The 25,664-nt window shown below is 45.2% G+C and overlaps 1 protein-coding gene across 2 annotated transcripts in view; it reads right to left on the reverse strand.

Annotated features, from left to right (window-relative positions):
- Positions 1-25,664, reverse strand: part of LOC147103342 (uncharacterized) — a 55,156-nt gene that overhangs the window by 10,560 nt on the left and 18,932 nt on the right. For both annotated transcript variants that reach the window (XM_085962828.1, XM_085962825.1), the window contains one exon: positions 7,722-7,826. In XM_085962828.1, coding sequence (XP_085818954.1) covers positions 7,722-7,826 — 105 coding nt within the window. The remainder of the gene's footprint in view (positions 1-7,721; positions 7,827-25,664) is intronic.

Consider the following 25,664-nt stretch of genomic DNA (forward strand, 5'->3'; position numbering starts at 1 on the left):
GGCTCTGTGCAGTGTTTATTGAAACCAATGCAATCTATTTCCCTCATCCTGCAACTGAATTGAAAGAATATTCAACAACAGTGCACTTTAGCTTAATCTGTTGTACAATGACACAGTGTGCCTGTCACAGATTGTGATATCAGTGCTGCTTAGATTCATTCAATGTATATATAGCAATACTCCCAAATAAGGCTTCATTTACCTCCAAGAGGATTAATTGTCTTTGTTCCTCGCGTGAAATGATATCAGATTGCTCATTTAAAGTGTTAAATGGAATCTTCCTTTGTTGAATATTTCATTCAATTCAGCTACTTGGCAGCAATGTATATTAAAATTCAGTTAATTAATTAAATAAATTAATAAATAAAAATGGAATAAAAAGCTAGTATCAGTAATGAAACTACTGGATTGACATAAAAACCCATCTGGTTCACTAATGTCCTTTAGGGAAGGAAATCTGCCGTCCTTACCTGGTCTGGCTTATATTTGACTCTAGACCCACAGCAATGTGGTTGAATCGTAACTGCTCTCTGAAATAGCCTAGCAAGTTGTATCAAATCACAATGAATAACAATAAAACCGGATGGACCACCTGGCATCGATTGGATCCAGACACAACAAAGGCACACCCAGCTCAGTTGACCCTGCAAGGCCCTCCTCACTAACATCTGGGGACTTGTGCCAAAATTGGGAGAGCTGTCCACCAGACATAGTCACACTCACAGCATCATACCTTTCAGCCAACGTCCCAGACTCCTCCCTCACCATCCCTGGATATGTCCTGTCCCACCGGCAGAGGTGGGCACAGTGGTATACAGTCAGGAGGGAGTAACCCTGGGAGTCCTCAGCATTGACTCCAGACTCCATGAAGTCTCATGGCATCAGGTCAAACATGGGCAAGGAAACCTTCTGCTGATTACCACCTACCACCCTCCCTCAGCTGATGAATCAGTACTCCTCCATGTTGAACACCACTTGGAAGAAGCACCGAGGGTAGCAAGGGCACAGAATGTACTCTGGGTGGGGGACTTCAATGTCCATCACCAAGACTGGCTCGGTAGCACCACTGAGAGAACCAACACGAGGGAAAAACTTACTTTACCTTGTCCTCACCAATCTACCTGTTGCAATACATCTGTCCATGACAGTATTGGTAGGAATGACCACCGCATAGTCTTTGTGGAGACGAAGTCCCGTCTTCACACTGAGGACACCCTCCATCGTGTTTTGTGGCATTATCACTATGCTAAATGGGAAAGATTCAAAACAGATCTAGCAGCTCAAAACTGGACATCCATGAGGCGCAGCAGAAGCTGAATTGCATTCCACAGCAATCTGTAAACTCATGGCCCAGCATATTCCTCACTCTACCATTACCATCAATCCAGGGAACAAACCCTAGTTCATTGAGGAGTGTGGAAGAGCATGCCAGGGGCAGCACCAGGCATACCTAAAAATGAGGTGCCAACCTGGTGAAGCTACAACATAGGAGTACATGCATGCTAAACAGCGGAAGCAACATGCTATAGACAGATCTAAGTGATCCCACAACCAACAGATCAGATCTAAGCTCTGCAGTCCTGCTATATCCAGTCATGAATGGTGGTGGACAATTAAACATCAAATAGGAGGAGGAGGCTCATCCTCATTGATGGGTGCGCCCAGCACACAAGTGCAAAAGACAAGGCTGAAGCGTTTGCAAACATCTTCAGCCAGAAGTGCCAAGTGGATGATCCATATCGGCCTCCTCCTGAGGCCCCCACCAGCACAGAAGCCAGTCTTCAGCCAATTCGATTCACTCCACGTGATATCAAGAAATGGTTGAGCTCACTGGATACAGCAAAGGCTATGGGCCCCGACAACATCCCCGGCTGTCGTGCTGAAGACTTGTGCTCCAGAACTAGCTGCGCCTCTAGCCAAGCTGTTCCAGTACAGCTACAACACTGGCATCTACCCGACAAAGTGGAAAATTTCCCAGATATGTCCTGTCCACAAAACGCAAGACAAATCTAATCCGGCCAATTACCGCCCTATCAGTCTACTCTCAATTATCAGCAAAGTGATGGAAGGTGTCGTCGACAGTGCTATCAAGCGGCACTTACCAATAACCTGCTCACCGATGCTCAGTTTGGTTTCTGCCAGGACCACTCGGCTCCAGACCTCATTACAGCTTTGGTCCAAACATGGACAAAAGAGCTGAATTCCTTGGTGAGGTGAGAGTGACTGCCCTTGACATCAAGGCAGCATTTGACTGAGTGTGGCTTCAAGGAGCCCTAGTAAAATTGAAGTCAATGGGAATTGGGGGGAAAACTCTCCACTGTCTGGAGTCATATCTAGCACAAAGGAAGATGGTTGTGATTGTTGGAGGCCAATTATCTCAGCACCAGGACATCGCTGCAGGAGTTTCTCAGGGCAGTGTCCTAGGCCCAACCATCTTCAGCTGCTTCATCAATGACCTTCCCTCCATCATAAGGTCAGAAGTGGGAATGTTCGCTGATGACTGCACAGTGTTCAGTTCCATTTGCAACTCCTCAGATAATGAAGCAGTCTGTGCCCACACGCAGCAAGACCTGGACAACATTCAAACTTGGGCTGATAAGTGGCAAGTAACATTCATGCCACAGAAGTGCCAGGCAATGACAATCTCCAACAAGCGAGAGTCTAACCACCGCCCCTTGACATTCAACGGCAATACCATCGCCGAATCCCCCATCAACAACATCCTGGGGGGCATCACCATTGACCAGAAACTTAACTGGACCAGCCACATAAATACTGTGGCAACAAGAGCAGATCAGTGGCTAGGTATTCTGCGGCGAGTGTCTCACCTCCTGACTCCCCAAAGCCTTTCCACCATCTACAAGGCACAAGTCAGGAGTGTGATGGAATACTCTCCACTTGCCTGGATGAGTGCAGCTCCAACAACACTCAAGAAGCTCGACACCATCCAGGACAAAGCAATCCATTTGATTGGTACCCCATCCACCACCTTAAACATTCATTCCCTCCACCACCGGCGCACCATGGCTGCAGTGTGTACCATCTACAAGATGCACTGCAGCCACTTGCCAAGGCTTCTTCAATAGCACCTCCCAAACCCACAACCTCTAAAACTTAGAAAGCTACCACCTCTACCCCTTTAAGACACACCTTGAAACCTACCGCTTTGACCAAACTTTTGATCACCTGTCCTAATATCTCCTTTTGTGTCACACTGTCAAATTTTGTTTAATAACGCTCCTGTGAAGTGCCTTGGTATGTTTAACAACATTAAAGGTGCTATATAAATGCAAGTTGTTTCTTTCCCTTAATTCTTGCTGTCACTTCTTAGTCCTATCCCCCTGCATCCTTGGCCAAAGGCTGCAAATGGATTGAGATGGTTTCTGAGCTTTTCTGATCAGTTTCACTATTTTTGTAACCCTATAATTGGAACCTTCCCTTTAAATTTCACTTACATGCAATTTTCTGCAGCCACAAGTGTGCTCGATTCACCCCTCCAAATCTGGAGCTGGAGCTGTGTAAAACAGCTAACCTTGCAAAATTGGGAGCAAGCAGAATACTTGCATTTAAGTCTGTCTAAAATTCATTACTAGCCACTTGGAACTAAGCTACGATAATAGCAAAAAATCTAGGCTTAAAAATCTACAACCAACAATGGTTCCTAATTAGGTGTGCCCAGAAATTCAGGAGCTTCCATTTTTGGACGCTCCCCTCGTGCAGGGAACTTACCCATGAATGGTAGGGTCCAAGGAGCCCTGGATATTGAGCCTCGGACCTCATTCCCCTATGAACAGCACTGCGGGAGGGAGTGATCAGTGGCCAGGAGGGGAGTGAGGTCAGGGAACCTGGAGGTCGAGGCCGAGGCTGTGGTGAGGGAGATTGGGGAGCCTGGAGGTCAGGAATCTCGGGGCCGGGAGCAGAGGCGATCGAGAGGAGGGTTTAATGTCGGTTTGGGAGGAGAAATCCTGCTGGCTGCCGCAGGGTAAAGCGATCTTGTAGTGGAGACCAGAATAATAAAAAGAATTGAACACCATACTCCAGTTGGGGCTGAACCAGTGTTTTATACAAGTTCATCAAAATTTCCACACTTTTGTACTCTATGCCTCTATTTATGAAGCCCAGGATCCCCTAAGCCTTTTTAACTGCTTTCTCAACCTGCCCTGCCACCTTCAACAATTTGTGCACATATACCCCCAAGTCTCTCTGTTCATGCACCCCTTTAGGATTGTACCATTTAGTTTATATGTCCTCTCCTCATTCTTTCTACCAAGATGTATCACTTCACAGTTTTCTGAGTTAAATTTCATCTGCCACGTGTCTGCTCATTTCACCAGCCTGTTTATGTCTTCTTGAAGTCTTATCACTATCCTCCTCATTGTTCACTATACTTCCAAGTTTTGTGTCATCTGCAAATTTTGAAATTGTGCCCTGTACACCCACGTCCAAGTCATTAATATATATGAAGAAAAGCAGTGGTCCTAGTACCGACCCCTGGGAACCCCACTGTGTACCTTCCTCCAGTCCGAAAAACAACCATTCACCACTACTCTCTGTTTCCTGTCACTTAGCCAATTTCGTATCCATGCTGCCACTGTCCCTTTTATTCCATGGGCTTCAAGTTTACTGGCGAGCCTATTATGTGGCACTTTGTCGAATGCCTTTTGGAAATCCGTGTACACTACATCAACCGCATTACCCTCATCAACCCTCTCTGTTACCTCATCCGAAAACGCGATCAAGTTGGTTAAACGCAATTTACCTTTAACAAATCCGTGCTGGTTTCTTTAATTAATCCACACCTATCGTTTGATTCTGAGCATCTCCGCAGAACATAGAGGCTAAAAACTTGTATCATCTCTGTTATCATATCCTAACTCGCACCAAGTCCCGCTTAACCATCACCCCTGTGCTCGCTGATCTACATTGGCTCCCGGTCCAGCAATGCCTTGATTTTAAAATTCTCATCCTTGTTTTCAAATCCATCCATGGCCTCACCCTTCCCTATCTCTCTAACTGCCTCCAGCCCTATAAACCGCCAAGACCTCTGCGCTCTTCCAATTCTGGCCTCTTGCGCATCCCCGATTTCCTTCACTCCACCGTTGGCGGCCGTGCCTTTAGCTGCCTGGGCCCTAAGCCCTGGAATTCCCTCCCTCAACCTCTCCACCTTTCTACCTTTCTCTCCTCCTTTAAGTTGTTCCTTAAAACCTACCTCTTTGACTAAGCTTTTGGTCACCTGTCCCAATATCTCTTTATTTGGCTCAGTGTCAAATGTTGTCTGATTACACTCCTGTGAAGCGTCTTGGGACGTTTTACTACGTTAAAGGGGCTATATAAATGCGAGTTGTTATTCCTCGCTAGATATCTGTGCCCTTTTAAAGGTAGAGTGGCCAAAATTGCACACACTACTCCGAACTGTAATCTCACTGATATACACAGTTAGATTAACTTAATTTGATTTATATTCGGATGCCCTCAAGCTACCTTCTAATATTTGATCGATTTAATTGATACTGATTGAAATATTGATTGGCCAACAGCCAAACCTATATTATTTTCCACCTTTGCTAATGGGCAGCCGTTCACCTTGTGCACACTTGCTGCTCACCTGGTGCATTTGGAATTCTGTGTTGTTGTTGCATCCCAAGATTGTTTCCTGCTCCTTTGCGAATTCATAAAAGTGAAGAGAAGTTTTTATTTCCATTGTAGGGTGTACTGGGCGGGGGGGATATATTCATCAATTGTGGTGACAGTTGAGGCATCGTCAGACAGGAAGGGAATGTCAACCAAGGGGTTCTGCTCCTGAACGCTAGCCAATGAAAACAAACCATATCTGGGCTTCAGATAATGACAGGATTGGGCTTAGCAGGGGATGTCTCCATGGTGCCTGACATAATAAAACTCACTACACACTTAGTTTGAGTATAAAGCAAGGCTTTAATCAACTTGTTTCAGAACATGGAGGTCTAGTTGTACTTCACTAGTTCCTGTCTTACAAAATGTCCCTGGTAAACTGGGCCCACGCCCGAGTATTTATACTCCTTGGATGGCGCCACCAGCTGGTCGTCCAGCGTTATTTCATGAGTAGTTTCTTTATGATGATGAGATTTATAACAGTGCCCATGTCTCACATGTGAAAAGCAGATTTTTAGCCAATGCCTCTCTCACTTTTTCCGACTGCCACCATTTGCTGTGCTGGTATTGACAGTAGCTTTCTTGATTACTGGTACAGGGTGTGTGAGCTCGTGCCACTCTTCACCACTGGGCCCTTCCTCTACAACCATAAGAATGTACATAACCTACGTATTTCTGAACCATATATTCCTGAAATAAATGAGGCTGCCTTTATTTCCCACTAGTTACATCACTTTTTGTTGGGTTTTTTCTCTCTCCTGCCTTGAAGGTGCTGGCTTATGCTGTGATAAGAGTTCCACACGCGGCCCTCTGGTTAGACTGCTGAGTCTTCTAGAGGCTAGAGTGCGAGTGTTGGCAGGTTGGTCAATTGTTTGGGGGGCTCCCAGGCACATTGCACTTCTGGGCAGCAGTTTGAAGAGTCAACCATGTAATGTGGGACTGGGGTCAGATGTAGGTAAGGCCGCTTACAGGTGGCAGTACATTAGTGTCCAATAACACAACAACTTTTCTTTTCTTATTCGGTGCTCAGATTTATTTAATTCAATTTCACACCTTGCCATGGTGAGTTTGAACTCACAGCATCAGAGATGCAGGTGCAGTACCATAACCAGTATGCTACCATGGCAAGTATGACTGATTATACCGCCTCCTCCCTAGCATGGGAATATTAACCTCGATGGTGATCAGCTAACTCTTGGGGGGAGAAATTCGGTGGGTTAGCACCTCCCGTCAGCACCCCCCGGCGGGGGGGGGGGGGGGGAGGCAATAACGGGACGCTAACGACTTACAGCCCGGGCGCGGCGAGATGAACGACTCCCGTGAACTTCGGCGAGCGGTTTGCGGCAGCGGTAAGACTATGCGCCACGGTCTCCTTCGCCCGGAGATCGTGACGTCATTGCCGTGCGCATCGCCCCGGTAGCGTCATGGACCCGAACTTCGGTTCCACCCCCTGCAGCATCGCCGGGGCGATGACCACCGGCAGCTGCAGGAGGCGGTGATCGGGAGGCCGGGAGCTTCGGGGGCGAAAGTTAAAGGGGAAGTGGCCGAGGTAATTACCTAAATTTCTGAAATGTTTTTGTTCAATTTTTTTTCTTTCTCCTGGGCCGCCATCGATCAGCCCGGCGCTCTGCTGGAGTGCGTGGGGCTGATCGGGCCGGATCGCGGCCGCCGTCGGGGACCAGCTAACTGGTCCCAATGCAGAGACTGCAGCGATGACCCTTCCCTTTAAGGGAGGGAAGGAGCCTCGGATCTCAGCAGCACTGCACGGGACATGGTGCAGCGCTGCACCACCACTGCCCCACTTCCTTCCTGGAGCGCTAAAACCCAATTTATTAAAAAGCTGGGAATCCTTAGCGTCTGGCGCTAAGTTTCCCAGCTTTCAAAGTTACTGCCCCCAAACGGGGCGATACTGAATTTCTCCCCCTTGACTCAATGCCTCACCACATGGTAAGCAACCCTGGGGATGCCAGAACCATTTTCCTTCACATCTATGCAAAAACACCAATGTTGCCACTTGACCTTTGATTTGAATGACGGTTTAACACAGCTGAGCCAGTAAAGCAATATTATTATCAATTAGAAACACTCACAGGCTTTTGACTTCCTTTAACCACTGGCTCTGGTTTGATTGATGCAGCATCCTTTGCAGGACATGTTTGGAATGATTCTGCTGACTGCACTTCACTTACGATCATCTGACACAAGAAGATGAAAGAAAAGATTGTCACATTTAACAGAATTGGAATGCCAGACCATTAGGATTATCCGGCGTCAAATTCATTTTTTAATCAAAATGGTCCACATCATTCCTGCCCTTATCTTTTAGTTTTTGTGTTTTTCCTTAGACAAAACAATGAATTAAAGAAACATAGAGCATCAAAGAATGATAACCTTTAAAGCAATGCATACGTATACCATTCATTTTTAAGTGAACATTCCTGGACTCAATAGGTATGTATTGTGTTACTGAGCCATACAGCCCAAAAGGATCTCCCATTCATGGCTGCATATAGTGACACCACTATTCTCGGCCAGAATGGAGATGATTGGGTAATTCCCCTGTCAATCACACTTGGAGACCGCACTGCCGTAAGTGACTGGGATTAATTTTACGTAACTATCCTCCACTCACTGCATTTTGCTGGAGAAATCACCCTGCTTTTATCAGGAGACATTGCTGCAGTTTCGGTCATGAGTTTGGTTTGTTATAGTTGGTAGATACTCTGTTTAAATAGACTCTGTAGACTGTTTGCTCTAGTGCACTGTTTAAACAGACGCTGCTGAGTAAATAGACTTTGTTTGCTGTAAAATAGACTGCTGTGAGTCCTGACAGAAGTCCCGCCCCACCTCTAACTCATTGGCTGACACAGTACAACTCATTGGCTGACGGAATGGTGTCAATAGGCACTCCGCCCAGTTATTGCTTGGCTTGTGTTGAGATACCAGCCTCATCTGAGATGACAGTTCTAGGGCTAGAATTGGCTTCAACATTCCCATGTTTGAAATGCATCAGATGAGGACTGGATCAGATTAGACTCACCCTGCCCCCACCCTCCACCCCCTCAGATGAATAGTCTGCTGACACTCACTCTCCAGACCCATGTACGAAGAATAGCCACCTGCAATGGAGTATTCAAGGGCCTCCTCCACCAAATGAAACCTATGAGTTGGTACTTTGAGAGCATAAGGAGCAAAGCCGTGGAAATTGGAGGATAGAATAAATAATCAGTAAAGGTAATACATTATGTGGAAGCTTTGCTATGGATTGATGGGATCTCGGCTTGTGTCCAGCACCCTCTGCTCAGTTGTACCATTATGAACGAAGCTCAGGGTTGAGGTTAAATGCTGTCCACGGGAATGGAGGAAATACTGGAGAAGGATCAACATTTAAAAACATTTAAACCAATTTAAAAAAAAATCTCTGCCTGGTCCTTGACTGTCACATTGCGAGAATGACAGCTTACAATAGGCAGGTCACCAAAAACCATGCCTCTTCAAATTAGAAGCACTCCCAAACTCTCGACCGTGGTTTGTAGAAAGGTGACCCTTTGTGGCTGGTGCATCATCCTCTAGAGAACATTTAGAACAAATTTCTCCGTAGACTCATTAAATACCTGGTAATACGAAACATTGAAAGGTTAATGTGGCTCCAGCAGAACAGTATTGTGTACCAAAAAGATAATTAGTGTGGGGGGTGAGGTGCCAAATTGTGTGTATTAAGACATTTGCAACAGTTATGCAGTGGTATAGCTCTTCATCCTAGCCTCTCCACCCCACCCCTGGTCTTGCTCTATTACCACAGTATCCTTCTTTATCAGAAAATGCTCGGACATCTTTCTGCACATGAGCAGCGATGCCTAATTGCAAGTTGTTGTTTAAATCTGTAAATTATGATGAACAGCTACTGCTGGGAGTTAATTGTGACATTCAACCAGAAGTTAGTTGGAATTATTCAAATTGCTTGCCTTAATGAAGTATTTTCCATATGCTAATTTCTGTTCATCATGTAATGATAAAGGACAAAAAGGAAGTTCAGAAGGAAGCAGAATTTGCTACGTTTCACAGAACCTGACTCGTTTCAATTTGGTTCAACTCACCATTGCAAAGATATATTCTTGAGAGTCCAATCAATCCGACCTACCTCAGGGAGCTGAACTTATGCATGAAGCATGACTGCAATGTGTTTCCCAATTCAGTGGATTCCATAGGACTGATTAAAATGTATTAACAGCCTCAAAAAAAGATGACAAGAAAGAAGTTTGACTTTAGTTTTCAAAGTTTGCTAAGCACACCAGGCGGTTCAGTCCCACTGATATAAAGCTAACATGGCTGGAAGCTATTTCAAGTTGGTTCCCCCAAGGGAGAAATCTCAGCAACCAAGTATCGAAAAATGTAGTTGCGCTTAAAAATTGTATCTTAAGTAAATTTGCGTGCATTAACTCCCTTGTAAATATTCTGTAGCTCCATCTAACTGGCACATCTGATTCTCTTCCAGTGTGGTGTCTACAGCAGTCTTTCTTCATCCTCAGTGAAAATACATTCGCTGGTGATATTTTGCATGTTGTCCTTTTGTCTTTACAGAGAAGTTGTCTTGGAGGACACTGATGAAGCACCAGGGCGAGGAATCTGTTCTTTCCTAACTTTTATTGCCCAAGCATTCTGCCAAGTGCTCGGACTATTTTGAGATAGACCAAAACCTAATCAAAATCACCACTGCAAGTGCCGCCTGTTTAGGAGGAGGGCACCACTCAGACAATATTCTCACCCGGTCCATTCAAGCTGAGATATTAACAGAACAAAGCCACACCAAATCATGATCTGATTTGCCTCGGCGGTTTTACAATGGACGTCATGCCGTGGGAGGCCTCAAGCATCTCAGTGGACACTAAGAGATTAGCCTGACATCGGTAGTGGGGAAAATGCTAGAGTCCATTATAAAAGATGTAATAGCAGAGCACTTGGAAAACAGTGACAGGATTGGAGAAAGTCAACATGGATTTACAAAGGGTAAATCGTGCTTGACTAATCTACTGGAATTTTTTGAGGATGTAACTGGTAGAATAGATAAGGGAGAACCAGTGGATGTGGTGTATTTGGACTTTCAAAAGGCTTTCGATAAGGTCCCGCATAAGAGATTAGCGTGCAAAGTTAAAGCACATGGGATTGGGGGTAAGGTACTGACTTGGATAGAGAACTGGTTGGCAGACAGGAAGCAAAGAGTTGGAATAAACGGGTCTTTTTCCGAGTGGCAGGCAGTGACTAGTGGGGTACCGCAGGAATTGGTGCTAGGACCCCAGCTATTCACAATATATATACATAAATGATCTAGATGAGGGGACTAGATGTAATATCTCCAAGTTTGCAGACAACACAAAGCTGGGTGGGCGTGTGTACTGTGAGGAGGTGCAGAGAAACTCCAGTATGATTTGGACAGGTTGAGTGATTGGGCAGATGCAGTATAACGTGGATAAATGTGAGGTTATCCACTTTGGTGGTAAAAACAGGAAGGCAGATTATTATCTGAATGGCAATAGATTGGGAGAAGGGGAAGTGCAACGAGACCTGAGTGTCCTTGTGCACCAGTTGCTGAAGGTAAGCATGCAGGTGCAGCAGGCGGTTAAGAAGGCAAATGGTATGTTGCCCTTCATAGCGAGAGGATTTGAGTGCAGGAGCAAGGATGTCTTGCTGCAGTTGTACAGGGCCTTGGTGAGACCACACCTTGAGTATTGTGTGTAGTTTTGGTCGCCTTATCTGAGGAAGGATGTTCTTGCCATGGAGGGAGTGCAGCGAAGATTCACCAGACTGATACCTGGGATGGCAGGAATGACATATGAGGAGAGATTGGGTCGATTAGGCTTATATTCACTAGAGTTTAGAAGAATGAGAGGGGATCTCATTGAAACTTATAAAATTCTAACATGACTAGACAGGCTAGATGCAGGAAGGATGTTCCCGATGGCGGGGGAGTCCAGGACCAGGGGTCAGAGTCTAAGGATAAGGGGTAAGCCATTTAGTACTGAGATGAGGAGGAATTTCTTCACCCAGAGAGTGGTGAATCTGTGGAATTCTCTACCACACAAGGCAGTTGAGGCCCATTCATTAAATATATTCAAGAAGGAGTTCGATATATTTCTTAAGGCTAAGGGATCAAGGGATATGGGGAGAAAGCAGGGACAGGGTACTGAATTTGGATGATCAGCCATGATCTCATTAAATGGCGGAACAGGCTCGAGGGGCCGAATGGCCTACTCCTGCTCCTATCTTCTATGTTTCTAAATAAGAAGAAACTGTTTCCACTGGCAGGAGGGTCAGCAAGCAGAGGAAACAGATTTGAGGTAATTAGCAAAAGATGAGGTGAAATGAGGAGAATATTTCTATGTTCCATGTTTCTATCCCTCTCCAGAGCCACCCGGGTGCAAACAAAACCGCGAAAGGGAGGCAGGCAGTCAGGGTGACCCTCCATGCGGATCCCATGCACCCTGGACTGGTGGATGACCTGCCCCCTGCCCCCTTGCTTGAACTGGGTGGCCGAAGACCAGAGGCCTAAGGCTGAAGGGGACCAAATATTTAGGAGCAGCCCCTTTCGATTAACGGAATAAGGGCTGTAACCTGTCTCACTCCAAATATATTGGGTGCACTGTTTCATAAGAACATAAGAACATAAGAAATAGGAGCAGGAGTAGGCCAATCGGCCCCTCGAGCCTGCTCCGCCATTCAATAAGATCATGGCTGATCTGATCCTAACCGCCAATCCACTATCACAGAACCATCTCCTGAATCTAACAGAATTAGACACACGAAATAGGAGCAGGATCAGGCTACACGGCCCCTGGGCCCGCTCCGCTACCCACAGGGCCATGACCGATCCGAACCTAGACTCATGTCCAAATTCCTGCCCGCTCCCCGTAACCCTTAATTCCCTTTACTTCTAGGAAACTGTCTATTTCTGTTTTAAATTTATGTAATGATGTAGCTTCTACAGCTTTTTGGTGCAGCATATTCCATGGACTTACCACCCTCTGGGTGAAGTAGTTCCTCCTCATCTCAGTTTTGAAAGAGCAGCCCTTATTCTAAGACTATGCCCCCTAGTTCTAGTTTCACCCATCATCGGGAACATCCTCCCCGCATCCACCCGATCCAACCCCTTCACAATCTTATATGTTTCAATAAGATTGCCTCTCATTCTTCTGAACTCCAATGAGTAGAGTCCCAATCTACTCAACCTCTCCTCATATGTCCATCACCTCATCCCCGGGATTAACCGAGTGAACCTTCTTTGTACTGACTCGAGAGCAAGTATGTCCTTTCTTAAGTATGGACACCAAAACTGTACGCAGTATTCCAGGTGCGGTCTCACCAATACCTTGTACAACTGAAGCAATACCTCCCTATTTTTATATTCTATCCCCCTAGCAATGAAAGCCAACATTCCATTGGTCTTCTTAATCACTTGCTGCACCTGCATACTAACCTTTTGAGTTTCGTGCACCAGGACCCCCAGATCCTTTGTACTTCAGTACTTTCCAGTTTCTTGCCATTAAGATAATAACTTGCTCTACGATTTTTCCTGCCAAAGTGCATAACCTCACACTTTCCAGTATTGTATTCCATCTGCCAAATCTCTGCCCACTTACTTAGCCTGTCTATGTCCCCTTGCAGGTTTTTTATGTCCTCCTCACTCACTACTTTCCCTCCCATCTTAGTATCATCTGCAAACTTTGATATGTTACACTCGGTCCCCTCCTCCAAATCGTTTCCTCCAGGCCGCAGAAATGATCCCCGAGCGTTGCGGCTGAAGTGGCTCCAATCCAGAGTACTACCCTGTAGAGCAGGGATGGGTCCAACCAAAACTCAGCACTCTCTAAATGTTCGTTCCGTGATCGCGTAAACTTACAATAGACATGGATATGACAAAATGTTTAGTAAAAAATCTTAACCCATTAATACGAGCGTATGAAATTGACGGTCAGGAAAAGACCAGCTGGTCCATCAAGCCTGTCCCACACTCATGATGGTCGGAGCGTCGAGACTAAACACTGCCTCCCCTCCCCTTTGCTGACGTATATTGGGCACAACTTCCAATAATTGGCTAACCTAGTGATTTTACTCTATTGGGGTAAAAGCTTTACCTCCAGGTCAGAATTTGCAACATTGCATAAGTATCAGTCCGTTGTGCTTTTGTGCCGAGACTGCCATTGACTTTCTTGTATTTGCTGTTTGAATTTTCTCCATGGGGATGAAGTAAGATATTAAAAATTGGATTTAATAAGGAAAAACAAACCAGGATTCATCTGTAACACCAATATACAAAATGGAGGGAATAGGTTAATTCGTGCTCCGAGTTGAACAATAGAAGTCTGTAAAAGTTGTATAAACCCAGATAAGGTTTAAACAGGACTACGGGGTAACTGCTGAGAGATTAAAACTGTCAAAACAACCCCTTAGAAAGAGGGAGAGATATATGGGTTTGGCCACGCGAGTCGACACCTTTGCACTTAAGGGTTTGTTAAGTGTGAAGCTCAATAGGGTTCTATTCTTTTAACTAACTAAAGTGTTTTTGCTCTGTAGAAATAATTTAAGAGAGAGAGACAGAAAATCTGCGGATTGCCCGCTTTGGAAAGATCTACTATCTTAGAGAAATACTTAAAAAGACCAAGCCATCTGACAACAGCAAATGGACGATCGTAAAGTAATAAAGTTGAGGCCCCTGGGTCATGAGAAAGTAACAGGACCAACTGATAACGAAATGTGAGATTTGTAAGCGACTGGAAGAATGGAATGTCACGGTTTTATAATTACAATTTAACTATAATTCTGTATATGCTAATAAGCTTATCCCCGCCTTTAGGGCAGGGCCTTAATTTTTGTATAACTGTGTGAACCTCAAGAGATTCGGTGGAGTTGGAGCCTTGTGTTGGGACGCAAGAGCCATAGCTCCCCAGGCCTGAATAAACCGTTTTTACTTCAATTATTGGGTCTGTCTTTCTTATAACAAGCCAGTGTTGTCGACTTTGTATATCACTTAGTCCACACTTTGGGGGCTTACATCAATTGGCGACGAGGATGGGATGTGCGTTCTGAACCAGACTCTCGGACAGCGTTAACCTAAGACGGGTGAGTATGTTTTAATTACCACCTGTAAAATTAGGGGTTAATCGCTGGCGAGACGTTGAGTCAGAATCGACGTATAAAAGAACTATAAAAAGAAAGACACCTTTAATTGAAGGCGGTTAAAAAGTAAACTGCAGTAGGGGTAGGGGCAGGTAGTTCCCTACCAACCTTTGGGACAGGTAGTTCCCTAAGGACCGTGAGGCGGGAAAACCTCAGTAGGGGCAGGTAGTTCCCTACCAACCTTTGGGACAGGTAGTTCCCTAAGGACCGTGAGGCGGGAAAACCTCAGTAGGGGCAGGTAGTTCCCTACCAACCTTTGGGACAGGTAGTTCCCTAAGGACCGTGAGGCGGGAAAACCTCAGTAGGGGCAGGTAGTTCCCTACCAACCTTTGGGGCAGGTAGTTCCCTAAGGACCATGAGGCGGTGATACCTCAGTTAGGGGCAGATAGTTCCCTAAAATCCGTGAGACGGCGAAATCTCAACAATTGAATGAATGGGTGCACCGTGGTGAGTGAATGAGAGAAAACCCTACGGTCATAAAGAGGTTAGAACGGACAAGGGTGAGGTCTGTCCCCAGCACCTAGCCTGAGCCTGAATTAAGAGGACAGTAGTCCCACGTGATGGCCAGGATCAAGTAGGACGCCGGGAGCTACAGATCCCACAGTACCGAAACCTCGGAACTAAAGGGTTGGTGTGTGTCTAACAAAACGAAGTGACTAACAGAAAGCAAGAAATTAACTAAGGTGACGCTATAGCGGCGAACAACGTAGCGTACAAACCTAATTCACCAATACCGTGAATTAAGCATTAAACGTAGCAGTTAGTTATGACTAAGAGGGTGGAAGAAGAATCCTCAAAGGACCTGGATTCTATAACCCGACTCCTGGGAAATAAAAAGAAACTGTGCAGAGAGCCAAAGGCTTGGTGGGGAGGAGCTAAAGATAAAGAGGCAACAGATAATGTATGGAATTGAAACAGAAGGGAGAGATAAAGAAGGAAAAAGATCTAATTTGCAGGCGAACCAATTTGAAACCCCAGCAAAAAAAAACAAACAAACAGGGATTTGGAAACTAGGGAAAGCTGTTGAGTCACAGATTTAAAAAGGAAGGAAAAGATAAACTTAAAGCTTTACCAACATGGAAGTTATTAGCATCTGTACCAAGACAAGTAAAACACGAGATTTGCTGAGTGAAAGGAACCTTAGACATATGCTGAAATTACAGTTTGTATAAAAATGTGTGAGTGTGGATGTTTTCCTGATTAGGAATGTTTAAGAGGATTCAATATTCCTTTGTCTGAAAATCTGTCCGTTAAGAAAAAGAACTGTCTGCTGTGTGTTGTAGCTCCACCCACTTCTCTGTGTTAAAGTAAAAGCATTTAACCCCTTTGTCTTGTCGGGGATTTTGGAAGTTTAAGAATGTGCAAATAAGATTGTGCCCTCAGAATGAAAAAAACCTATTACAATTTAAGTTAAGCTGGAGTGTAAAAACTGAGAAGAGCAACAAAAAGTTTGTTTAATGAAAGATTAAGTTTCAGTCTAAGATCTAACCTTGAAGTTATGAGGTAAATTAACCTATTAAAACCAGACTTTCATTGTGGCCACAGTGAAATTCTGGTTGATGTAAATTGGTGTAGTCCGAATTGAATAAGATAACTCCACTCCGCAAGAATATCTGATAGTGGCAGGTCCCTTTACAATATTTAATTGACTATGGTACTGGAAGCCTTATAGAAGGCGGGACTAGAGTTAAACCTTAGAAAGGTATAGGTAGGGAAGGATGAAGTAGTCTACCTAGGATACATAGTGACACAAGGGAAGAGACAAATGCCCAAAAACAGATGGGAGGGGCATTAGGACTGGCTGCGTGCTTTGATTGCTCGCAAGCTTCTAGGGATGGCAGCAGGAAGGGACCGCGCCAGAGAGGGGAGGGGGATCCGAGGATGTTTGTTGACGTATTGGTAGGGGGCCGACAGTGAAAAAATGTTAATAGACACAGGAGCCACAATCTCATTGACAGACTTACCCTTACCCCGAACGAAACTTTCAGTTAGTATAGCAGGAATCGGTGGACGAAGAATCAGGGCTTATAAGAGTGAAACAGTCTTACTACAAATTGGATGTATAATAATACCTACACAGTTGTGGGTATGCGAGAACACGGAAGGAACAATCCTAGGGATAGATATACTGCGAGAAGTAGGAGCTTTAGTCGACCCTAAAGCGAATGAAGTGTACTGGCCCCCAGATTATAAGTCAAACAAACAGGCAGGCCCGGGAAACAAAGTAGAAATGGCCCAGCCTATACAGGATTTGATCAAAGGGGGGTAGCCAAAGGAAAATGTGTAAACCTATATAGATAGTCGGAATGCCTTTGGGGTGGTGTCTGATTACATGATAGCGGGAGTAGGCAGGGATATATGACACCAGGAGAAGACCCGTAAGAGACAAGAATATAACCAAGGAATTAGTAGGAACCTCTCTCTCCTACCCAAAGAGTGCATAATAATAAATTAAAGCACACAAGAGGATGGGCAGCTAAACGAGCAATTGAGAGAGGGAATCTGACCAATGAAGCCCAAATGTTCATGTTGAATCAAAGTGTGAAACCACAACTGTCTTTCAGTCAGGGATGTTTTTTGGGTTGCGTGAAGTGACGCAATAATGTTTAGCTCCACCTTCAAAAGCCTGCGAAGGAGTTAACCCTTTCCACTGACAGCTGTTTGAGTTCACCAAGTAACAACTTCAGTATTACTGAACAGAATTTAAAGATATTGGACATTATTAAATGTAAATTTCTTAATGTTGAGTTAATATTTCCCCACAGTGATAGAAGGAAAATTAGGATTTGATAAATGGAAGTTATCTTATAAACTAATTGCAGCACCGTCTCAAACGGCAGGGAGGCTGCTTGGGAAGCTGTCCTGTTACCCAAAGATAAATCTGGACAGATAGTTAGAGACATGAGGCCAAAGACCAACAGATTATACGGGATCGAGAACAGGATACACGGGACGACCAGAAGGAGGTCTTAGCAATAGATAGCAAAGTGATAGCAGAAATAATACCAGCCAAACCAGGGCTAGCACCCAGATGGTCAGGACCTTATGAAGTATTAATGAATAATGACACATGTGCTCATGTAGATGGGTCTGGAACGGGTAAAGGAAGGTGGAAACACTGGACTCAGTTAAAAATATATAAGAAAGACAATGAGTAAACCAGAGATGGTGCCCTTTTTGACAGAGTGAGGAGTATACTAGAAGATATAAAGAATGGGAAGGGGAGTTACTACATATATCAATGATAGGGCTGTGTATGATGATAATAGGCTGTGTATGATGATAATATTATATGCCATAGTTTGCATCTTCAGGTATGTCTGGGGACAGAGCCACAGAACAAGAAATGAACCAGATGTACAGCATTTTGAACTGATAAAATGGATAAGAGCAGAATAATTCTAACTGGCTGGTGACGACCAGCCCCCTTTTTGTAATTACAGGAACATTGGACGTCCGGAATGAGATAGAGCGTCCTCGCCTTGATTCTAGGGATAAATATAAGTATTGCCATTATCGAGGGGGATTAGTAATAAGGAGAACACAGGATGAGGTGTATTTTAGTGTAGCACATAGAGTTACTAAGCTTGCCATTAATATGAGTACTTTTGAGATACAAAACAAACCTGGAACTCCCTGTGGGTAAAACAATTAGAGGATCCACAGGAAAAATCTATCTTACAAAGATGTAAGAAACGGGAGTATTGGAAACGACCGGAGCAGGGTATGCGGCCGGGTTAGCAACAGTTAATAGCTTGGACATAGAAGGAGTAAACGAAGGAGTAGAAGAATTACAAGCAAAAATAGAGAAGTTACTAAAACAAGCTACTGGAAATAGCCAGCAATTGACACTGGCAGGGAAACCAAACAATAATGCAATTGTCGGGGGTGGAAGAGATAGTAGCCCCCCATGCAGAAACAATCAATACAATTATTAATAGACTTAATAATGCTTCTCGCCAAAACAATAAGGAACTAATATGTGCCACGTAGGGCTCATGGCTATTCTCGAATGCTCAGCATAATATGAGGCAAATAAATAATGGACAGATCCCTGATTGGATTACTAATAAGGATCTGGAAACTTGGATTGACACAAATAAAAGCCTATGTAAGGAATGTAAAATGGGACAAGTATACCGGGCAGGTGATTGTCTGACCCCATGGACTAAGATGATTGGCTTTGTACTGGCCATCCCACAATTCCCAGAAGGGGGACAACCCCGATACGATGTGATTAATATAGGAGAAGTACAAAGGGAAAGTGGGTTAAATATCATCATGCCCCTACCAAGACACTTTGGGAAAGGGATGAAGATAATAAACAGAAGAATAAAACCTAAAGGGGGGTGGTAGTGGATGGGTGCCACCACAAGGGAAGGACATGGGTGTGCACTCACCCCCCCACCGAGGGAGACACATCCGAGTGCGGATTTGCGAAAATTACCAATTGCACCCTCGAGGTTCACCCAAGGGGATACACCGGACCTGGGTAGCATCAAGGAACAATGGGACATGTTGTGTCACCACAATTGAACAGAAATATGAATATCAAGATATGGCTTATACCATTCCCCAACCAAACCGTTGTATTGGTCTAAAGATACCTATACAGATAGGAAAACCTGGTCATTTGATAATATGAGACTTACTAAAAAGGGTTGAAACTTATGTCATACCAGAGCCCAAGGCAATTCCTAAGTTAGAGGAAGCTTGGCAGAAGTTACGGCAGGAAACAAAGGAAATTTTAAAGTACTATCATAAAATAGAAGAAGGCTTAAAGAAACAACAAAAAGACATCAGTACAACATTAGAGGAAACTCACCCACTTCCTCATATTTTGATAATTGGGGACCAGGATGGTCGGGGACTGTGGGCGCCTCGGTGGTACAAGGCATAATGATATTCCTCTTGATTGTTATTCTGATATATTGTGTATTTTTATTTCTCCAGTGCCTTTGTGCCAGAATGAGTAAGGCCGAAATTGGTGCGGTGAAGGAAGTAGAGCCTGAGGAGGGGCAGGTAGCGATGTTAAGAATGGACAACTCCCCCGCCTCTCCAAGGCAAATGGTGTAAGACGCGATGGGAAGCCCTGAAATTATATGGGATTAATTGGGCATGGTAATTAATGACCGGGCCGGCCAACCGTAAGATGGAGGTGGCAGGAGGAGGGTGGTGAATGAGGATTGGTGTGTGATGACAGTCTCGAATTGGCACGTCACACACCCCACGTGGGAATGAGTCATAGAGTCATAGAGTAATACAGCACGGATAGAGGCCCTTCGGCCCATCGTGTCCATGCCGGCCATCAAGCCCTGTCTAATCTAATCCCATATACCAGCATTTGGCCCGTAGCCTTGTATGCTATGGCATTTCAAATGCTCATCCAAATGCTTCTTAAATGTTGTGAGGGTTTCTGCCTCCACAACCCTTTCAGGCAGTGAGTTCCAGACTCCAACCACCCTCTGGGTGAAAAAGTTCTTTCTCAAATCCCCTCTAAACCTCCCGCCCTTTACCTTGAATCTATGCCCCCTAGTTATTGACCCCTCTACTAAGGGGAAAAGCTCCTCAGCATCCATCCTATCTATGCCCCTCACAATTTTGTACACCTCAATCATGTCCCCCCTCAGCCTCCTCTGCTCCAAGGAAAACAAACCCAATCTGCCCAGTCTCTCTTCATAGCTGAAGCGCTCCAGCCCTGGTAACATCCTGGTGAACCTCCTCTGCACCCTCTCTAACGCGATCACATCTTTCCTGTAGTGTGGCGACCAGAACTGCACACAGTATTCCAGCTGTGGCCTAACCAGTGTTTTATACAGCTCCATCATAACCTCCTTGCTCTTATATTCTATGCCTCGGCTAATGAAGGCAAGTATCCCATATGCCTTTTTTACCACCTTATCCACCTGTTCCGCCGCCTTCAGGGATCTATGTACCTGCACACCCAGATCCCTCTGACCCTCCGTCTTGCCTAGGGTCTTTCCCTTCATTGTGTATTCCCTTGCCTTGTTAGACCCCCCAAAGTGCATCACCTCGCACTTTTCCGGGTTAAATTCCATTTGCCACTGTTCCGCCCATCTGACCAACCCATCTATATCGTTCTGCAGACTGAGGCTACCCTCCTCGCTATTTACCACCCTACCAATTTTAGTATCATCCGCGAATTTACTGATCATACCCTTTACATTCATATCCAAGTCATTAATGTAGACCACAAACAGCAAGGGACCCAGCACCGATCCCTGTGGTACCCCACTGGCCACAGGTTTCCAGTCACAAAAACAACCTTCGACCATCACCCTCTGCCTTCTGCCACTAAGCCAGTTTTGTATCCAATGTGCCAAGGCACCCTGGATTCCATGGGCTCTTACCTTCTTGACCAGTCTCCTGTGCGGGACTTTATCGAAGGCCTTACTGAAATCCATGTATACCACATCCACTGCGTTACCCTCATCCACACACCTAGTCACCCCCTCAAAAAATTCAATCAAATTAGTCAGACATGATCTTCCCTTGACAAAGCCATGTTGACTATCCCTGATTAATCCTTGCCTCTCCAAGTGGAGACAAATTTTGTCCCTCAGGATTTTTTCCAGTAATTTTCCTACCACTGATGTTAGGCTCACTGGCCTGTAGTTCCCCGGTTTTTCCCTACTACCCTTCTTGAATAATGGTACTACATTAGCGGTTCTCCAGTCCTCTGGCACATCCCCTGTGGCCAGAGAGGTCCTGAATATATGTGTTAGAGCCCCCGCAATCTCCTCCTTTGCCTCACACAGCAGCCTGGGGTACATTTCATCCGGGCCTGGGGATTTATCCATTTTTAGGCCAGCTAAAACCGCCAATACCTCCTCCCTCTCGATGTTAATATGTTCGAGCATATCACAGTCCCCCCGCCCTATTTCTATGTCTACATCGTCCTTCTCCATAGTGAAAACAGATGCAAAAAATTCATTTAGAACCCCTCCTACATCTTCCGGCTCCACACACAGATTGCCACTTTTGTCCCTAATGGGCCCTATTTTTTCCCTAGTTATCCTTTTACCCTTAATATACTTATAAAACATCTTCGGATTTTCCTTTATTTTGCTCGCCAGTGTTATTTCATGGCCCCTCCTTGATCTCCTAATTTCTTTTTTAAGTATCCCCCTGCACTTTTTGTACTCCTCTAGGGCTTCCTCCGTCTTTAGCCTTTTGTATCTACCAAAAGCCCTCCTTTTTTTCCTAATCCATTCCCGTATATCCCCTGACATCCACGGTTCCCTGTGGTTTTTGGAACCACTCTTGACATTTATGGGAACATGTTGCCCTTGTATGATCTCAATCTCCCTTCTGAAAGCCTCCCATTGCTCCGATGCGGATTTTCCTACAAGTAGCTGATCCCAGTCCATTTTGGCCAGATCCTGCCTTATCCTATTAAAATCGGCCTTCCCCCAATTTAGAACCTTTATTTCCGGCCCATCCCTGTCCTTTTCCATGACCACCTTAAATCTTACCATATTATGGTCACTATCACCAAAGTGCTCACCTACTAGCACTTTTTCCACTTGGCCGGCCACATTCCCTAGAATTAGGTCCAGTACCGCCCCCTCTCTTGTAGGACTTTCTACATGCTGGCTCAAAAAGCTCTCCTGGATGCACTTTAAGAATTTTACACCCTCTGAGCCTTTCACACTTTGACTATCCCAGTTAATATTGGGGAAGTTGAAATCCCCCATTATTATTACCCTATTATTTGCACATTTCTCTGAGATTTGCCTACATATCTGTTCCTCTATTTCCCCCTGACTGTTTGGAGGCCTATAGTACACTCCCAGCAAAGTGCTTGCCCCCTTTTTGTTTTTAAGCTCCACCCATATGGCCTCATTAGAGGACCCTGCTAATATATCATCCCTCCTTACTGCAGTAATTGACTCCTTAATTAATATTGCGACACCCCCTCCTCTTATACCTCCCCCTCTGCCTCGCCTGAAGATTCTGTACCCCGGAATATTGAGCTGCCAGTCTTGCCCCTCCCTCAACCATGTCTCCGTGATAGCAACAATATCATACTCCCATGTGTTTATCAACACCTTCAGTTCATCCACCTTATTTGCAAGACTCCTTGCATTAAAATAGATGCCATCCAGCCTTGCCCTTATATATTTGCCCTGTCTACCAAGCTGACTTGTTTTTTCCTCCATAATTGGCAGCACATCCCCCCCTATTTCAGCTTCCCTCTGTATCCCATCCCCCTGCCAAGTTAGTTTAAACCCCCCCCGACAGTGCTAGCAAACCTCCCCGCAAGGATATTTGTCCCACTCTGGTTCAGGTGCAACCCGTCCGACTTGTACAAGTCCCACCTTTCCCAGAAGCAGGCCCAGTGATCCAGGAAAGTAAAACCCTCCCCCCTACACCAACTCTTTAGCCACGCATTCATCTGCTCTATCCTCCCATTCCTATACTTACTAGCACGTGGCACTGGGAGTAATCCAGAGATTACACCCTTTGAGGTCCTGCCCTTTAATCTGTTACCTAGCTCCCTAAATTCTTGATGCAGGACCTCATCCCTCTTTTTACCTATGTCGTTGGTACCAATGTGGACCACGACCACTGGCTGTTCACCCTCCCCCTCCAGAATGCCCTGCAGCCGCTCAGTGACATCCTTGACCCTGGCACCAGGGAGGCAACAAACCATCCTGGAGTCACGTTTGCGGCCACAGAAACGCCTATCTGTTCCCCTTACTATAGAATCCCCTACCACTATTGCTCTCCCACTCTTTTTCCCCCCCTCCTGGGCAGCAGGAGCACCCCCAGTGCCAGGAAGTTGGCTGCTGCTGCCTTCCCCTGGTGAGTCATCCCCCTCAACAGTATCCAAAGCGGTATACCTGTTTGAAAGGGGGATGTCCGCAGGGGTTCCCTGCACTACCTGCCTGCCTTTGTTGCTCCGCCTGATGGTCACTCCCTGTGCTGCCCTACCCTGAGGCGTGCACAACTCGCTAAACGTGGTATCCACGAGCCTCTCAGCATCGCGCATGCTCCACAACCCATCCACCCGCAGCTCGAGCGCCGCAATGCGGTCTACAAGTAGCTGCAGCTGGATGCATTTCCCGCACACATGGTCGTCAGGGACACTGGCAGCGTCCCTGATTTCCCACATGGAGCAAGAGGAGCAGAACACGGGTCTGAGCTCTCCTGCCATGACTTACTCCTTTAATTAATTTAAAAATTAATTCAATACCCCAGTTACAGATATACTCTAGGGCGCTTTATTTACCAACTGTCCCCACTACACCTTAATCCCGAGAAATTTAACACCACAGAATTCAAGCTTGTACTGAAAAGAGAGAAATACTCACCAACCAATCACTTACGTGCTCCCTGGTGACGTCACACTCTGATTATTTTTTACCTCTCTCCTCTGATGTTGATTTGGTCGGGCTTCTGCTTTGGGCAGAAAAGCCTCAACCATTAGTGTAGGGTCTAAGGGGCCCCGGGAATGGTTACACCGGACGGAGTGCATAAAGGAAAGCCCACCCTAAAGGAAAGACCACCGTAAAGGAAAGACCACCATACCACAGAGGGGGAAGTCGGCCTCCAAATTGATAAGATATATATACATGTATAACCTAAACTGGTAGAAGGCCAGGGAGTGCACGCTCTGGCAGACACCAGGAAGTGGAAATACATGTTGACCTGTTTGGAGCAATTGTCCAAAGGTCAAAAGGGGGGATTGAAGTAAGATATTAAAAATTGGATTTAATAAGGAAAAACAAACCAGGATTCATCTGTAACACCAATATACAAAATGGAGGGAATAGGTTAATTCGTGCTCCGAGTTGAACAATAGAAGTCTGTAAAAGTTGTATAAACCCAGATAAGGTTTAAACAGGACTACGGGGTAACTGCTGAGAGATTAAAACTGTCAAAACAACCCCTTAGAAAGAGGGAGAGATATATGGGTTCGGCCACGCGAGTCGACACCTTTGCACTTAAGGGTTTGTTAAGTGTGAAGCTCAATAGGGTTCTATTCTTTTAACTAACTAAAGTGTTTTTGCTCTGTAGAAATAATTTAAGAGAGAGAGACAGAAAATCTGCGGATTGCCCGCTTTGGAAAGATCTACTATCTTAGAGAAATACTTAAAAAGACCAAGCCATCTGACAACAGCAAATGGACGATCGTAAAGTAATAAAGTTGAGGCCCCTGGGTCATGAGAAAGTAACAGGACCAACTGATAACGAAATGTGAGATTTGTAAGCGACTGGAAGAATGGAATGTCACGGTTTTATAATTACAATTTAACTATAATTCTGTATATGCTAATAAGCTTATCCCCGCCTTTAGGGCAGGGCCTTAATTTTTGTATAACTGTGTGAACCTCAAGAGATTCGGTGGAGTTGGAGCCTTGTGTTGGGACGCAAGAGCCATAGCTCCCCAGGCCTGAATAAACCGTTTTTACTTCAATTATTGGGTCTGTCTTTCTTATAACAAGCCAGTGTTGTTGACTTTGTATATCACTTAGTCCACACTTTGGGGGCTTACATCAGGGAAAATCATCCCCATTATCAGGATCTCATATTTCATCAAATCTTGTAGTATAGAAGGAGGCAATTTGACACATTGTGCCTGTACCGGCTCTTTGAAAGGGCGATCCAATTAGTCCCACTCCCCCTGCCCTTTCCCCATAGCCCTGCAATTTTTTTCCCCTTCGAGTATTCATCCAATTCCCTTTTGAAAGTTACTATTGAATCTGCTTCCACCGCCCTTTCAGGCAGTGCATTGCAGATCATAATTTGGTCCAGTTTCTTACCCTGTTCTTATCTGTTTCATCTGTTCTCCTTCTAATGGAGTTATTGTGCTCAGTGCTCTCCTTTTTATATAG

The sequence above is a fragment of the Somniosus microcephalus genome, chromosome 20 (genome assembly GCF_052327205.1).
Source record: "Somniosus microcephalus isolate GS21.2 chromosome 20, FLI_Smic_1.0, whole genome shotgun sequence".
Lineage (NCBI taxonomy): Eukaryota > Metazoa > Chordata > Chondrichthyes > Squaliformes > Somniosidae > Somniosus > Somniosus microcephalus.